Source organism: Haliaeetus albicilla, chromosome 13, assembly GCF_947461875.1.
Source record: "Haliaeetus albicilla chromosome 13, bHalAlb1.1, whole genome shotgun sequence".
Classification (NCBI taxonomy): Eukaryota; Metazoa; Chordata; class Aves; order Accipitriformes; family Accipitridae; genus Haliaeetus; species Haliaeetus albicilla.
Window position 1 is genome coordinate 14,174,744 of NC_091495.1, and position 17,450 is coordinate 14,192,193.

The window sequence follows — 17,450 nt, forward strand, 5'->3', positions numbered from 1 at the left end:
CCTGCCCCCCCCCCTCCGCGCCCGCCTTGTGCTGTGGCTGGAGGGGGAGCGACCGAGACCCCGACGATGCGGCTCTCACCCCGGATCGTGAACCCGCAGCTCTTGGCTGCAGCCGCCTCGTTTCGCTTTATTTTGGAGGCGAGAAAAGAGGTGGGGAAAGGGCATCGGACCCCCCGCCTTTGTGCGGCTCTGTGGGTACGCGGGCGCTTGTGTCCCTCGCGTGCGTCCCCCCCCCCCCGCGCCCCGCGGCTGCCGGGGACGAGGGCATCCCGCGCAAACCGCCGCCGGAGCGGACACGCGTGGGGAGGACCACCGCCGCGCAGCTCCCGCCTGGCCCGGCGGCAGCGCCCGCGGCCCGCCCCGCCCGGCAGCCCCCGGCGGCGGCGGCGGCGGCGGCGGCACCCCCAGCGCCGGGGCCGCGGCGCCCGTCGGGGGGTGGGCCCGCCCGCCGCGCCCCGCCCCGCGCCTTCCCCGCCGGGGGGCTCTGCCGAGCCTGGGAGATGTAGTCCCGGCTCCCGGCCTCGCCGGCGGGGCTTCCGCGGGGAACTACGTTTCCCAGGGCCCCCTGCTGCTCGGCCGGGCCGCGGGAAGGGCCGGGCTGTCAATCAGTGCGCGTCGGCGGGGGTAGCGACCCGGGGATCCCCCCCGCCCCCCCGCCCTCCTCCGCGTCCCGCTAATAATAAGTGCTTCAGAGGCTTAAAAGCAGGGAGGCAAGTGTCATGCGGGCGCGCCGTAAGGGGCTGAGCTCCGGCTGAGCGCCCGGGTCCGCTCTGCCACCGGCACAGCCCGGAGGAAAAAAAAAAGGGGGGGGGGAGAAAAAGAAAAAAAAAAAAAAAAAAGCCTCGGAGCTGGTTCCCGGGGAAGGGGCAGAGGAGAGAAGCCCGAAAGGCTGGACAAGCCGGCAGCGAAGTGGCGATGAGGCGCAGGAAGACGGCGGTGGCGGCGGGCTGCTGCCTCGCCTTCCTCCTGGGCACCCTGCTCAACGTCCTCTTCGTCCCCGGCTCCGAGCACCCGCCGCCCCGCGACGGGGCGCCCCCCTCCCCGCCCGGCGCCCCCCTCTACCCGCCGCAGGAGGAGGGCGGCGGCGGCGGCGGCCGGGCCGCCCTGGCGCGGCAGATCCGCGAGCGCTACGAGGAGGTGCTGCGCTACCGGCAGCACCGGGCGGCGGCGGCGGCAGCGGCGGCGGCGGGGCGGCGGCCGCTGCGGCCGCGGGAGCGGCGCCTGATGGACCTGGCGCCGCCGCGCACCTCGGCCGAGCAGCCGGGACCGCGGGGCCGAGCGGCGGCGGGGCCGCGGGCCGGCGCCTCGGCCGAGCTCTCGCTGGAGCCGCCGCTGCTGGGCTGCCGCGACATCCGCAATGTCAGCGGCGTGCAGTACTTGGGCTCGGGGTACACCAAGGCGGTCTACAAGGCGGTCCTCAACCGCACGCTGGCCGTGGCGCTGAAGGCGGTGGATTTCGGCGGGCACGACATCGCCCACTGCGTGCGGCAGTTCTCCGCCCTGGGGGACTGCTACCGCCTGGCCGCCTACAAGATCGTCAAGGAGATGATCCTGCTGCAGCGGCTGCGCCACGCCAACGTCCTGCAGGTACGCGGGTCCCGCGCGGGCGGCCGCGGAGCCCCGCCGAGGCGGGCGGGTCGCGCCGGGTTTCCGCCGTCTTCTTGGCCCCGCCGCGGGCAACGCGTCCGTGCTACCGCCGCCGGCCGGGGCGTGAGCGGGGAGCGGGCCGGGCGCCGTGCCGCGAAGCCCCCGAGAGTTCGCCGCCTCCGCGGGGAGCCGCGGCCCCGTCGAGAGGCGCGGTGGGGGCCGGCGGTTGCCGAGGCAGAGGAGGGCCCTGCGGTTGCCGAGGCAGAGGGCCCTGCGGGCGCGGCGGCTCCTCGCCTGCCCTCCCCGTCGCGGGTCGGGGGGACGGCAGGAGGCGCGTCGGTGGGCGCTTTCCGCCGGCAGCCCCGCACCACCAGCAGTGCTCACCCCCCGCCGACAAGCCGTTCGCCCCGGCGGGGCAAGGTGCGGGACGCGGGGCATCGCCCCTGCCGCCTGGAGCGGGGCTAACCTGGCCGGCATCCGCCCGCCACGGCCGGCCTTGCGGCTTGCTTTCCGATCGCTCTTCCTCGCCCGCGGAGTTAATACCCAGGTGAGGAAGGGCGCGAGGGCGAGAGCTGAGGAAGGACTCGGCGATTCAAAAGCACTCCCCACACTAGTGGGAAATAAAGGCCGTCTAGAATGCAAGCGCCGCTTGCTGCGGCACCCCTGGAGAGCAGGAGGCAGAGGGGGGCACCCCGGCCGCGGCGGCTCCCGGCGGGCGCTGCCCCTTCCGCGGCGCCGCGCCGGGTACGCGCAGCCCCGGCACGGGGAGCAGCCCACGGGGTAACAACTGGGAGAGGCCGAGTGTTAGTCCTGTTAGTCAGTGCGCCGACACCGCGGCACTTGCCAGAAGGGCTGCATAGTAGGACTGTTACACATCAGCATGAATCTCAACGGGTCCATTTGGATGTAAATGCTGGTATGGAAATTCCTATTGCGTTTCGCGTAGCGTGAGCGTTGCAGTAGAATAAAAAATGAACGTTAGACCAGACGGTCTCACAGTAGGTGTTTTTTGAACTGAATCGAGTAAAGGAGTTTTGTGTTTCTTCTTCAGCAGCAGCAGCAGGAGTACCAGCTCCCCCACGAGAACTTCAGATCCCAGCGATCAAAGCTCTCGAGTTTCATATACTGTTCAAAGAAAGGGTGGTCATGGTTTATCCACAAGAAAATAGATATTAACCAACCTTCCTTCCTTCCTTCCTATTTCCATATTCTTTCCTCTGTGGTGCCAGGTCTAACTATAATACATGGGGAGAACAACATCTGGCAAACTACAAAAAGCTGTGCTCCTAGTAAGGATGTTAGTTGCTCCTCTGTTGCTGTGATGAATTCTTCTTGGGAAACCCGTGCTTGGGTGCAGCCATCGTTACTGATTGAGTTGACAGCAGGAAATACACCCTACAGTTGTAAACGCTATGGGGATTTTTTCTTCCCCCAAGACTGTTTTTCTTGCTCAGTGGAAGCGAGTTGGCCAGGTTGAGCTTGAAGCGTGTGTTTTTAAAGTCGCGGATCATTTTAGTAGGCGCTAGTGGCTCTTCCCCGTGTTACTCGTGTGTAGTTTTCTGCTCTGGAAAGGTTCATTTGCCGTTGATTTGGATCAATCCTCTCACAAAATGGAAGGGGGCTGCGTTGTCCGTGAAGGGTCCCGGGCAGCAGCAGCCGCCGCCCCCGCGGTGTTTCCGCGTGTGCGGGCAGGGGGGACCCCCGGCAGCGGGCTGGCAGCTGCCGGCAGCCCCGCTCCCTCTGCAGCGGAGCTCGGGGGACCCGCAGTCATTCGCTCCTCCGTTTCCTGAGGTCGGGTGGGCTCTGGAGGGGGAAGCGAAGGCGAGATGTGGGGTGTCCCTCGGCGCGGAGGGCCGGGGCTGGAGCTGCCGGAGGACGAGCAGGCGCTTCCACGAGCGCCGGGAGGAGAAACACGCCCAGCCTCCGTGCTGGGAAAATGCTCTCATGGGCAAAAATCCCGCGTGTTAATTAGGGCTTCATATTTACATGCCACCCAATTTAAAAATAGATTGCACTTAAATCAGAAACATGTTTTCGGTTTCGTTCCGATTTTGTCATCGCCTCTTCCTTTGTCTGCCCTCCGGCTCCATCAGCCCCTGACGGAGCTGCCTGGCTGGGATCAGAAGAGCCCTGAGCCCCCGTACGTCGCCCACAGTTTGTTTAACGTTTTTCATTCTAGAGAGGCACGGGCCGAGGTTCCTGCGGCGTGAGCGAGGGCTAAACCTTTGATAAGACATTACCTTGAAGGGAGACTATAAAAATCGCCCTGACAGGCTTTATCTAGGCACAGTCGGGGCAGCTGTGTGGGCCAGGAATAGGTCTCTGGTGGCACGCCGGAGTCGTAAAACCGGTGCAGAAAACGGGCACCAGCGAGCAACGGGAAATTTATTAATTACGTCCCTGTTAACATCTCAAAGGGGACAGGATCTAGCGACGTCAGGACTGCTTTTTAGCTTGTTTTCAGCGGCAGCCGGCCCAGGGCTTAGAAATCACTGTCCAGGGTTTGCTGCCGAGGCGGAGGAAATCGGTTCAAAAGCCAGCATCTCCTCCCCTCTTCTGGCTTTTGACAGGCGCTTCAGCTTTCATTGGAGCAGTAGGACCCACGCTGCCTACAGATGCCGAAGGCGCGACACATCTGCTGGGCCAGCCAAGGCCGGGAGCTTTTCTGCCTTTGCTCCTTACCTCTTTTTTGCTCCTCACCCCCCCGCCCCGGCGGCTCCCGGCATACCCAAATACGAGCCGGCTGCTATAAATAGCTCGACGGACGTGCCACCCTCCTGCGCTGCGGGCGGGCAGGGCTGGCGGGCAGCCTGCAGCAGCCCCGGCTCGGGGCAGCGCGGGGGGAGCCGGGAGGGCTTGGGGCACGGAGGCGGCCGATGCTTTTCCCTCCCGGCCTCTGCGGGAGCCGGCACCCGCCCCCGCTGCCACCTGCGAGCGCCGTCCCGGCCGGAGCCGGCGGGATCCCCGCAGCTCCCCGCCCCGCCCGGGGCTGGAGACGAACCGGGGCTGCTTGGGGCCGGCCGGAGGTCTTCCCCCGCCTCCCCACGCCGTGGGCTGGGGGGAGCAGAAGCGGGGGAAGCGGCCCCGGCACCCGGGGAGCCATCCACGCACGCCGTAGGGCCGCCGCGGGCAGGGGAGCGGCGCGGCGGCGGCGGCGGCCGCCCTCCCCCGGGCTGCCTTGTCCTCCCCCGGGCTGCCTTGTCCTCCCCCGGGCTGCCTTGTCCTCCCCCGCGCCCCGCCGCTCCCGAGCATCCCCGGCCCCGGTCAGGGGCTATTCGGGGTGAATGCGTTCGTGAGTTTCTTCTGCTGGAAATGAAGTTTCGGGTAGGTTCAGTCCTAGGAAAGGGGGTTTTCCTGTAAATCTCTGGCAGCTGACAGCCTGAAGTGTAGTTTGTAAGATAACAGGCTTGTTCTTTACTGTCTCAGCAGTTCCCATTCTGGCCTGTCTCTTGTCAAAATCAGCTTTTTTTTTTTTTTTCTTCTTCCCCGCCATCCTTTTAAAAGGCTTGGTTATTGTACAATGTATGATAGAGGGGAAAAGAGCTCTTTCCAGAAAGTACCCCTGCCTTCAGACAACATGTTGACATGTCCACCGTGCCCTCCGCCTGGGGAAGGAGCCAGATGCGTCAGCTCCGGCAGATCTGGCAAATCAAGTCTATCAAAAGAAACGAGGAAAACCGTCAAGAGAGAGAGAGGTTTCGCGTTAGCCAACGCCGAGGCGAAGGCAGCTTGCCTTCCTATTTTTTATTTACGTGCTCTGCCCATCACTAAAAGCGCCTGTATGCTGCCCAAGTGCCATCGCCCCCCTGGCCCCTGCAGTCTGGGGCAGCCCCCGGCCCGCTGCCGCTTGCTGGGGCTGCCCGAGGCTCCCTGGCGAGGCAGCCGCTGGGAAGGGCAGGTGCAGGCTGCACTGAAAATATATTTGCTTTGGAGTGGGGAGGAGAGGGGTAGTTCATTAAAGTTGATTTTATAATGAAGGGCACTGGGGAAGAGGGGGAACTGGGTCAGTGATTTATTGTAACAGAGGATTTAGCGGCCCGCTAATTGCTTTGCAGTCGCTCTGTGTCAAATGCGGTGCCTGATCTCTTCCTTTCCCTCCGTGCTGCGGTTTCTTTTCTTGCAAAGTTCAAATGCTGCTGTCTGAATCCTGGCTTTCTGTGCGTTTTAGTGGGGAAGATGATTTAGTGTGCTTTAATTCCTCCCTGCCCGTATTTGAGGAAGAAAAGAAAATCAAACCATTTGCAGTTAATTTCAAACAATGAGCGCGATTGTAAAGACACAAAGGCAATGTTTGATTTACTGTAATAATGTAATTATAGCCCTGGAGTATCAGAATTAGGGGTGTTGCCATTCATGGGCATAAGTGGCTCTTTGGAGGAATTCTTTTCTTTCTTTGCCTTACTGAAGCTGAAGAGAAGGGAGGGAAGGTTTGAAACTGCAGACGGTTGGAAGAGTGCAAGCTTATTTCTGTGACAGCTATTTATCAGCACTGGTAGTGTGAGTTCACAATGATTCATTTAAGAAGAAGCTACCGCTTTCTTAAAAACAAACACAAAAGCTCAAGGAAAACGGTTGGCTTTGTCTGAAGCCAATGGAAGACACCAGCTGCTGACAGAACCAGTGGTTTGCTGACTGCCCAGACAAGGCGTTTCATGTGGCTTATTTAGCTTTAGCGTAAAGTTAAGACACGCAGACGAAATACTGGGATGGCATCCACACTAAAAAAGTCACCATCCAAGTTATGATGTGAAAGCAGTTTCTATATGAATTGGTTCCGTTAGGACTAGCACATTTTATTATTAATTTGTTTTAAATGGTCAGGATTACAGTGAGAATATTTATCACTTAGAAAATTCACTGAATAAAATAGTACTGAAAATAATACATCATTTGGTGTCGACAAGTTCGGTAGACTTAAGATGTGCTAGCCGGTCATGATATTTTTAAATACCTATTTTTAGATAAGATTTTCTTTTCTTTACATGTGATAATTAACAGACATTTTACCCTGATGGTTTCCCTATACATATGCATAGCCAGCAGGATAGGGCAGTTTTCATTTTAATGTGAGAATTAAAATAGTAATGCTTTGTATACAGTTTGCGTATTCCAAGTGGAAGTAGACAGTCTTTCCAAGTCTGAAGAAAGCCAATATACAATTAATTTCCAGTGCAAATACATTTGCGTAGGGAGTGCACGGACTGTTGAAGGTCTGGTCCTTCCCCATCCTGCTTGCATGAATCCACAGTTGTTTTCACAGAAAGGAGGGGGGAAGGGGAGATCAAGCCGTGGTGGAAACAGCTACTCAGGGACCTCTTCCCTGTTGCCAGTGGGTGGGCATTGAATCCCCTTTGTGGTGGGAATGGTGCAGGATTCCCAGCAACAAGCCTTGATCTGCAGTTGGCTAGAGTTTGACCATGACAACTTTGGGAACTGCTGGCCTGAGAAGAGTGCTGTGGTTGCTGATACCAGGTGGTGGGTGACTATGTGGAGAATTTGTCATTCTGAATTTTGGATGGGGCAGCAGAGGTTCACAGCTCTTGGGAGCAAACTTTTCAAAACCAAGCACCTAATGAGAATTAACCTTCCAGGCTGGGGCTGGGGCTGGCTGGGGTCTGACTACGTGCTCCACATGCAGTCATCGGTAGGGGATTGCTGCAAGTAGGAGAGTCCTTTTAGACCGGGATTTTTTTGTAAAGCTTTTCTGAAGTAGCTCATTTGAGCTGCTCTTGGGACAGGTTGTCTAAAGATGAATGAGGCCACCACACACGGTGCAAGACCAGGCTGACACCATCTGTTTAACAGGCATTAGGATCAGAGGAACTTCAGCAGTGGCAGATGAGCCTGCCAAATCCTGTTGAGGTAGCAGGAGAGGTTTGCACCGCTTGCTGGGCACCTCCTTCCTCTGGAAAAGCTGCCACCACCACTGCCCAGCGAGCAGAGATGAAGCTGCGCCTTTGTCCCGGACTCTCCACTGCTTGACATTCCTGTAGACACACCTTGCAGGAGATGAGGTGTCGGAGTCACTGGGGCATCCTTCAAAGTTGTTAGTGGTGGTCGATATAGGGTGTCAGCACTGGACACTGACGTGGGTGGAGAGAAAAAAGCAGGCAGTGCCACCTACTGATGGCTCAGTGGAGACAGCTCGCTGCTGCTAACAGATGTCCCCACAGCCCCAAGGAGCTTGGGGTGGAGTGGAGAAGGGCAGAGAGAGCAGACGGATGCGGTTTGGCGAGGAAAGAAGAATTACACAAAGTGCTTCTTTATTGCGAGACTGCTTCCCAAAAGGCCCAGATGTTATCCTGCACTTTTAAGAGTGAAGAAAGGATCTGTTAACAAGAACTCCAGAGCTGCTGGAAGCGCAGAGCTGGTACAATTGCAAACCAACTCTAACTGTTCGTGTTACTGGAAGGGAAGCTGTATGTCTTGGTGCTGAAGTCACCAAATAATGTTTTTTTTCCCATTGAATTGCATGGGATGGCAGAGTCAGTTCAACTTGCAAAGCTGTTGGCAGGAGCAGCTTTCCATAAGGCACGTGCCATCACGCAAGTTAAAAGGGTTACATCGTCCATCCTTTTGAAAGCAGCATTCATAAAACTAATCCCAATCATTTGTTGAATGATTTCTATGATTGCTTCTCAGTTTTATGTGCCATGTAAATCGTTCCAGAAGACTCTGGTTTGAATTTCTGCCTCCTTTATGGGAGCTGACGACTTGCAACCTCATCCAGTTTCCTTCAGGGGAGCCCAGCACTGTTTCTTCTGTGCGGCGGCTTGGGGAGATCACCAGTCACCATGGGATGCTGTGGGTATGATCAAGTTCTCTCTTGCTGCTTGCCTTTTTTCATGGGAGCCACAATGAGTGAACAAGGCCGCTCCGCCACATCCATATCCTGGCCTGGAAATTAGTTATGACCAGGGCAGAATTGCAACGTGGTTTTTAGAGCTTCTCCTTTCACTCCCCACCCCATCCAAGCGTGGGGTAGCTAGGTAAACCTCTTCTCCCTGGTATCCATTGATAGGGTGCGTGGGAATGGTTCAAAGCTGCACCGGGGGGGTTCACACTTGACTTTAGGAAGCATTTCTTTACCAGCGTGGTGGTCAAACACTGGAACAGGCTTCCTAGAGGGCTGGTCAGTGCCCCAAGCCCATCAGTGTTTAAGAGGCATTTGGACAATGCCCTTAATAACATGCTTTAACTTCTGGTCAGCCCTGAAGCGGTCAGGAAGTTGTACTAGATGATTGTTGTAGATCCCTTCCAACTGAAATATTCTCTTCTATCCTTGCAACGGATCATTGTGGCCCTTTTGTACATGCTCTCTCTTCCAGTTGCAGCCATATTTTGGGAAGGGCAGGTAGGGCTGTGGTGGTTGGCCAAGGAGGCAGGAGATGACCCGTGGGAGAGCACTCCAGGGCTGGCAGAGCTCTGATCCTCCGGCCCTCTGCTCGCCGCACGGACACAGAGAGCGTTGGTGGACTTGGGCGTGAGCTGGGGCCATACTTGGAAGTCTTGCAGTCCTGATTTATTAAGTGTCTGTGTCAGATATACAGGCTGGGGTTTTTGGAGGTCTCTTTCATGGATTTTTGCACCAACACGGTCATCTGATGGTTCAGGTAGATGCCTTGTGGCATCTAACTCTGATTGCAACTTTTCATGTCTGTGATGGCCATGAAAAAACTTGACAAGAACTAGTTCTCACAGGCACCGTGCTAATAGTAATATTGTCTCTAGACTAATTTTAAAGGAGTTGTTATTTTTTGTCACACTCAGCTGAACCACTCAGTTTAGGTAGCAGACACCAAACATGGGTATTTTATATTGTTCTAGGCCAAATTTGGAACAATATGATTTGGAAAATGTTACTTCTTTCTTGGACTATGTAGCTGCAGATAGACTCCAAACTTATTTTAAAGCTCACTATGATGAAGTACACAGTGATATGACTCAGATACCTTAGAAAGAAGAATTATACAGACATGTCTAATGAATCTAAGTCAAGCTTTTCTGGACATGGAATGCACAGAGGTTATTTGATAGTTTTCTAGTCCAAAATCATGTCATAACGAAGGGTTAAACTTTAGGTGCAGTGGAACTGAATGCAGTGGCTGTGGATGGAGGTCAGGGGAGCTTCTGCTCTGGCTATTTGCAAGATAATGAACTCCCCCTCCAGTGATATCAGCCCGTTTCCATTGAACTCATGGTTGTATGAGCTGATCTATTTGTCTTCACTGGAAGGCTTTACAAGAGTAGGCTACTTGTGTGACTAAATATTTGCAGGGTTGGGCCTTGAGCTTGTGCAGTGCAATGCAAATTCAAAGCACTGTGAATGTTTTTAGAAGAATTTTCCACTTCAGAGTATAAGGAAAGCAGGGAGAGTAAAAGGGAGTTAACATTACTAAATCATAAGATTATAGCCAGCATAATATGTGTCAGAACAGCAGGTATATATGGGTATGTATACACACACATGCATATAAAATATATGGAGATATCTGTGGATCTCTGTGGGTGTACCGACAGAGGTGGTTAGACATACATACGCGTGTGTTTCTAAATAATACATTCCAATTTTTCTATTAATGAACTTCCATGTTTAGTAACAGTGCCAGGTACGAGATTCTGGTACCTTCTAGCTCTGCCGGAGTTTAATGCTAATCATAATAATGTATTTATAAAGAAAAGCCTAGGCAGAGCTCTGAATTTAGAGTTTAATATTTGAATTACCCACTGCTTGCTCTCGGTTCTAGTATCCAGCAGCAGAGGAAATCCTGCCTCACAGCTGTCAGCATACAGTTTTGGTCCTGCTCTTAAAAGTTTCTGCATGGTCCTGGGGATGCCCTGTATGAAAGTCTGTTTCCAGTGAAGCTCAGCACTTGGCAGGGCTTGATTGCTAGATTTCAGTGAGGAAAATCAATTCACTTCTCATGCACCATCTCTATATATCCTGTAGCAGGAAGGTTGACACTGGATTGATCTTTATTAAGTTTAGGCCTTTCAGGGAACTCACCCTTTTTCTAGGGAGATGCATGTTTCAGGTTTCCAGATGTTTTTGGGCTTAGTAGGTGTGGCAATATAAAACAATATTTTACTATATTTTAATGCATATTTTAAAAATATATAAAACATTAAAATATAGATGCAGATATAATGTGTATATATTATACATAGAAACACTCATATACATTTATATGCCATATATACACAAATATATACATATCTATGTGCTTGTATGTATATATGTGTATATTTATATATGTATATACCATCAGTGATGAAGGGAAATATTTAAAACCCGAGGGATGAATAGATCTTAGAGTGATATAAACATCTCAAATCATGGATTGGTAAATCACAGCTGTATCAGACAGTGCTGGGAGTTCTTGCTCTTGCAGGGACTGTCCCAGAGCTCCAGGAATGAAAGGTGAATCCAAGAATTGGTTGCATAAAAAATATTACATTCACTTTGATGATAGCAATAAAGTAGCAAGAGCTTCTAAAATGTGCTGTGCTGGTTTTGACATGTAGCAGCTCACACAAATGCCTCATCAAATGGCTACCGATGTCAGTAGGAGCTTTTTATTTCCCGAGGGCGCCAAGCCAGTACAAAATACAATCTCGACACAACCAGTTTTGATTAGGTAACCTACCTTGTGTCCTAGTATTTTTGAAAAGAAAGTCTGTGGCCAGTGTTGACTACTGTTGCTCTTCGTAAAAGTGAGATTTTTTTAATTGCACTTTTGTACTGTGGGCAGCAGTTAGGCCTTACTGTAGTAAGTTTGGGCAAGTCCAAATTAAAAGAGATAAGAAATAGGTTTCTAGAAATTACTTCTAGTGTAATGCAATTGAGCCTGTCACTTATATTACAGCTGGTAATAGTGTTCTCAAAGTTCCTGTTCTTGGACTCACAGAAATCTCATGTTCATTAAAGAAAAAATGGGGAAATTTCCAGCTTTTGTGGTTGTAGAGAAAATCTAAAGATTGTGAACATTGAGGGTTAAAAGCTGTCAAGGCAAAGAAAAAGATTCACATGGTGTTGTAATATTTAGGGAAATTGCATGATCTATACGGGGGGGTTTGCCCTCCAGTAGCCGGGGCAGCGGGTCTGCCGCAGCCGGGCAGCAGGGCAGAGCCGGGGGAGCTCTGGCTGGGAAAGGTGGCTGGTCCTACCATTCCCCACTGAGCAACCTCTATAAAAGAAGTGTAACACTTTGGCGAGGTTCTGGCTTGACATTTATTTTTCTGAAAATGTGGCTAGGGTGCCTACGCTAATGCAAGAGGGCTCGTTGTTTGCACAGACTTACCCTGCTGATGACAGCTTAATAAGCTCCTTTATTTTGTGTTTTTATTCAGTAAGCTTGTCGGCTTTTGTGTAGGGGCTGACCTCTGCTTTCGCCCTCCTCCCCCGCCCCCCCAGCTCCTCTGAAAGGGGCACCTCTGTCCCCATAATTTGTAGTAAAAGGAGTTGTAAAGGGAGGTGAACTGGCCGGCTGTAGGGACATGGGCTTCTACAAAGCAATATAACTTCCGCAGGGGCTGACCCTGTATGGCCAGCATGCCTAAAAACTGTGGCAGTCAGTGCAGGTTTTGGGTACGTAAAGACTAATGCAGGACCCAGCCTTTATGACTGAGAAAATGCAAACAGCGAGGGAAGGGTTTGGTAAACAGGGCTACTCAAAATGAATTACGGCACACGATGTGACAACAAGTCAACATTTCATATCTGGCCTACTTTTTTCTAAACAGACAGAAAGGCATCCCGATATTGCGACTGTTTGCTATTAGATTCTACACAAAAATATACTAGGGTGGCATTTAAATGCAGCGACTCGAGATAGCAAAAAGATGTGGGATTGTATTTCTTTCCATTCATTTAATTGGAACCATACTGAAAAGGCGTATGAAAACCATCACTCCTGAATATATCTAAAGTGTAGCTTTGCGACGCTGAGAATGATGTCCAACCTAATAGAATTTCAGATAGAGGAGATATTTTGGCTCATCTTTTGCTTCCAGCTATATTCAGTTTCCCCGTGTGGTTATTTTTCTTGTTATTGTATGCATCCAGCTATCTGTTTCTTACTTCACCGTCCGGGAATACAAACCATTTTGTCTCATTTCAGACCTTAAAATGGATTGGACAAAAACAAAAGGAAGGGGAAAAAGAAAAAGTATTTTGGGTAGTACCTCTGTATTTGTTTCTATGTCTTAATAAGTTGGCTTCTTGAATGGAAGGCCTAAGAATTACTGTCTTGGAATATTTTGCATCTATATATATTCTGTATTTTGTAACATCTGTATGCTGGCTGGTGGTTCATCAGGAGGGGATGAATGTAACCATTTTAGATGCTTAACTGGCTGTTGGGACTTGCCCAGTTTGTAATCATCGTAATTGCACATACAAATATGGCCATGTAATTACATGTGCACTTTTGCATTTAGTTTCAGGAGTTCGTTTAGAAAAGTATAAATGTGGCCCAATAAATCCTTTATATCTCAGACTTCTGTGCTTTTATAACTCTATATAATTATGTAATAACACTGCATCTGGAGAGGTTTCACTTAAGTAAAAACAATAAAGAGCTCAGGTTAGATTATATATTTTTTGAGTTAGACCTACACTAACTTGCACTGTACTGTGTTTTTCAGCTTGTGAGATTGATTAAGTTCAGCAGTACTCATGCAAGAAAATCTTCTTATGAGAATAAAGAGCAATTTAATATGAAACCAAAACTGGATCGGGTCATTTAAGCTTCCACAATGACTGAAGTGATTAAATGGGTATTAATATAGTAAAATATACACCAAATATCCAGCTACTCAGGCAGTGAAGACTTTTGTCAAGGTACAAATTGGATACTAAAATGAAAGAATTACTTAGGAGCAAAGTTTCAGCTCTCTGAGAACAAGTCTAAATCATTATTATTACTATTGGCATTCATGGATTGAGATAAAATAGACACAAATAGATACTGTAATTAATTTCTACTTATGTGTTCATATGGACATAAATAGACTAATTTATCAATATTTTGTGTGTACAGATATGTATGTATTATGTTTTTGTAATCAAAGGTATGTATAATTGTCATTCGTCTTCTGTATTTCTATTACTGGAATGGTTTTCACAAACATTGAGAATGTCTAATGAAGACTGATATCTTTTTTGTATGCAGCGTTACTGTGAACCAACAGTTATTGCTAGACTGTCCTTTCCCAGTCTGGCTTGCTTGCTCATTTCCCTTATGGCTTTTTCCCCAACAGACAGTGCTACTGTGCTAAAGACAAGAGCTGAACTCTGCAGATGATACAAAAACAGATGTTAGATTTTGACACTCAGAAGCGAGGGTTTTCAAACCTACCGAGCTTCATCCTGCCTCCTTAGTCTGCCCCCACCCAAGAGAGACGTGAAATACCTAGTAAGAACTGCCAAATCCAGCTTGTCTCTGAGAAGAGATATATATTGTATTCAATATTTTCATTTAATTTCATTTTTTCTTAGTTCAGAAGGCTTGAACAGAATTGTGCTGATGCAATCCTGTAAGACAGTTTGCAGCACACGAAGATTTAACTCCCATCAAGCTGCACCAAAATGGTGTCAGAGATGATAAGGAACAAACCCAAGTCTGGTCTGAATGGCTCTAGATGAAGAAATGATTGCCGTTGCAATCTTTGTCATGGTTGTGGCAGTAAAGAGAAAGGTCCCTTTTCCTATTTCAAATGTTCATATCGGCATCTATCACAAATTCTCTGTTGTGCATCGATGCCAAAATCTTTTCGGCATGTTTTAAAATAAAATCTTCTAGCTCTTTTTCTGTTTAGGTTAACATCCATGCTTAAGCAGCTGTTTTGAAATACAGCACCATTTTTACACCAAAAAGAAAAACATTTACTTCTTTTACATTTTTCGGCACCCCTTTTTCCTTCAAATGTAGACAGCTACAGTCAGAGCTAGCAGAACAGTTCATAACAAATTCCGTATTTGCTGACTTTAGCCTGGTCTTTGCTTTTCTGGCTGGGAGGGTCACAAGCCGTAAGAATGTGCTTGATACTCAAATCTGCTTGCAGTGGTTATGTTCAGCCTCACCCTGCTCCCTCCAGCGATGGCAATCTGGGCAGGCTCCCTGCTTTCCTGGTGAATTAGGGTTGGACCTCGTTCCTGTCTGCATGAGCCTGCTGCCTGCTGCAGGGCCATATCTGAGTCCCCTCAGCTCAGAGGAGACCTCCATCATCTTCCCTGAGCTTTTTAAAACTAAAAGAGGTTTGAAAAGTTAATTCAGGGCAAGGCAGTGAGGAATAGCAGCAGGACATTTTTTAATGCTGCCTTTTCACACAGACCCTTTTCCTGTATGGTTTATTTGACTGGGGGCAGAGATTACATTTAATTTTATTTCATGTGCATGCTGTTCGGGCTGGAAAGTTGCAATCAGATCCTTATCAGGCTCATTTAACTGCCTCTCTGCCAGGGCTTGGCAGGGAGTTTGTAAAAGCCCGTCCCCCAGCCCTGTCAGATGTTGTCCCACTCCATATAAAGCAAGACATCTCTTCTCCACAGTCTTTAAATATTCTTGTGCAATTATTTATGCAAGTGAAAATTAATCGTTCAAATGTCCTTGGAAAGCAAATACAAGAAAGAGCTGGAGCATAGATCAAAATTGCCATTTAAATGCTTTTAAATTGATGAAGCTACTGGCAGATAATATTTTGGAGTATTTGCCCTTCTTTAAAGGTACTGCCCACAAAAGTCCATCAAGTATAGCGAGAAGCAATTTCTGGCTGGGAAAAGATAAATTCTGGCATTTCAATTGCTTTTCAAGCTACCATGTCATTGAAATACACATTGCCACTCAATGCACAAAAAGTAGTCCTATGGGAACTGTCATTAAAAGCTACTTTGTGATGTCTTTTAAGCAGAAAATCAGTCTTATTTAGCCAGATACTGCATAGGCTAAACTAATTTTCCTCAGATAGAATTCTGTTTCTGCATTCATTGATATTTTAAACTATGATATGTTTTTCTTAAACATTTGTGGTAGTTTGACCCTGGCTGGATGCCAGGTGCCCACCAAAGCCACTGTGTCGCTCCCCTTCTCAATTGGACAGGGGAGAGAAAATATAATGAAAGGCTCGTGGGTCAAGATAAGGACAGGGAGAGATCACTCACCAATTACCATCACGGGCAAAACAGACTTGACTTGGGGAAATTCATTTAGTTTATTACCAGTCAAATCAGAGTAGGGTAATGAGAAATAAACCCAAATCTTAAAACACCTTCTCCCCACCCCTCTCTTCTTCCTGGGCACAACTCCACTCCTGGTGTTGTCTACCTCCTCCCTCCCAGTGGCGCAGGGGGACGGGGAATGGGGGTTGGGGTCAGTTCATCACACGTTGTCTCTGCCGCTCCTTCCTCCTCAGGGGCAGGACTCCTCACACTCTTCCTCTGCTCCAGCGTGGGGTCCCTCCCGCAGGAGACAGTCCTCCATGAACTTCCCCAACATGAGTCCTTCCCATGGGCTGCAGTTCTTCACGAACTGCTCCAGCGTGGGTCCCTTCCGTGGGCTGCAGTCCTTCAGGCACAGACTGCTCCAGTGTGGGTCCCCATGGGGTCACAAGTCCTGCCAGCAAACCTGCTCCAGTGTGGGCTCCTCTGTCCACGGGTCCAGAGGTCCTGCCAGGAACCTGGTCCAGCGTGGGCTTTCCCCGGGGTCACAGCCCCCTTCAGACACCCACCTGCTTTGGCGTGGGGTCCTCCCCGGGCTGCAGGTGGATATCTGCTCCACCGTGGACCTCTGTGGGCTGCAGGGGGACAGCCTGCCTCACCATGGTCTTCCCCATGGGCTGCAGGGGAATCTGCTCCAGCACCTGGAGCACCTCCTCCCCCTCCTTCTTCACTGACCTGGGGGTCTGCAGGGTTGTTTCTCTCACGTATTCCCACTCCTCTCTCCTGGCTGCAATTGCTCAGGTGTTTGGTTTCCCCCCCCTTCTTAAATCTGTTATCCCAGAGGTGCTGCCACCGTCGCTGATGGGCTTGGCCTTGGCCAGCGGTGGGTCCGACTTGGAGCTGGCTGGCATTGGCTCTGTCGGCCATGGGGGAAGCTTCTAGCGGCTTCTCACAGAAGCCACCCCTGTAACCCCCTCGCTGCCAAAACCTTGCCACGCAAACCCAATAGAACATTCACTGAGATAAGAGCCTGTACGGAGGGGTATGCAGGGGGCACGTCACTGGCCTTGTGCTGTATGATGCCCCCAGGAAACTCTGCTAGCTAATTTGGGACTTTTGAGAGAGTGTTCCTCAAATGGGAGGACACAAAAGCTATTGGGGGGTGACTTCAAGCCAAGACAATGTGTGGAGCTCAGAGCCTTGTAAGAAACGCTTACTTTGCACCTCATCCATAGAGAAACGTAAAAGCTTGCTGAGATACGTTACACTGATATTGCCCGGTTGTGATTTTTTTCAGCTCTATGGCTATTGCTACCAAGATAGCAATGACATCCCAGACACACTGACGACCATCACTGAACTAGGCTCGCCTTTAGAGATGATTCAGCTTTTACAGACTTCCTGGGAAGACAGATTTCGAGTGAGTAACAACTGTTTTAAAAGGACTTTTAAGAGAGTGATGAATACAAAATAACATCAGGGATGAAGCAGGGGTTATGTACTATGCAGTGCAATTCACATTTATTAACCATTTGCTTTGCATATGATTACATCCTGGTTTAGAAACAACTTTCAGCACTCCCTTTCTGCAGTGTTTAAGATATCATGCTATTTTGTCTGTTGATGTTATCTAAATGTAGCTGGTTATATGATTTTTACATGATATCTTCAAACATTGCTTACTTGTTAAAGCTCGAGGCCCAGG

The 17,450-nt window shown here is 50.3% G+C and overlaps 1 protein-coding gene across 1 annotated transcript in view; it reads left to right on the top strand.

The window, feature by feature from the left end:
* Window positions 1-703: 703 nt before the first annotated feature.
* Window positions 704-17,450, top strand: part of PKDCC (protein kinase domain containing, cytoplasmic) — a 38,466-nt gene continuing 21,719 nt past the window's right edge. The window contains exons 1-2 of the mRNA XM_069800240.1: window positions 704-1,587; window positions 17,043-17,165. Coding sequence (XP_069656341.1) covers window positions 916-1,587; window positions 17,043-17,165 — 795 coding nt within the window. The 5' untranslated portion in view covers window positions 704-915. The remainder of the gene's footprint in view (window positions 1,588-17,042; window positions 17,166-17,450) is intronic.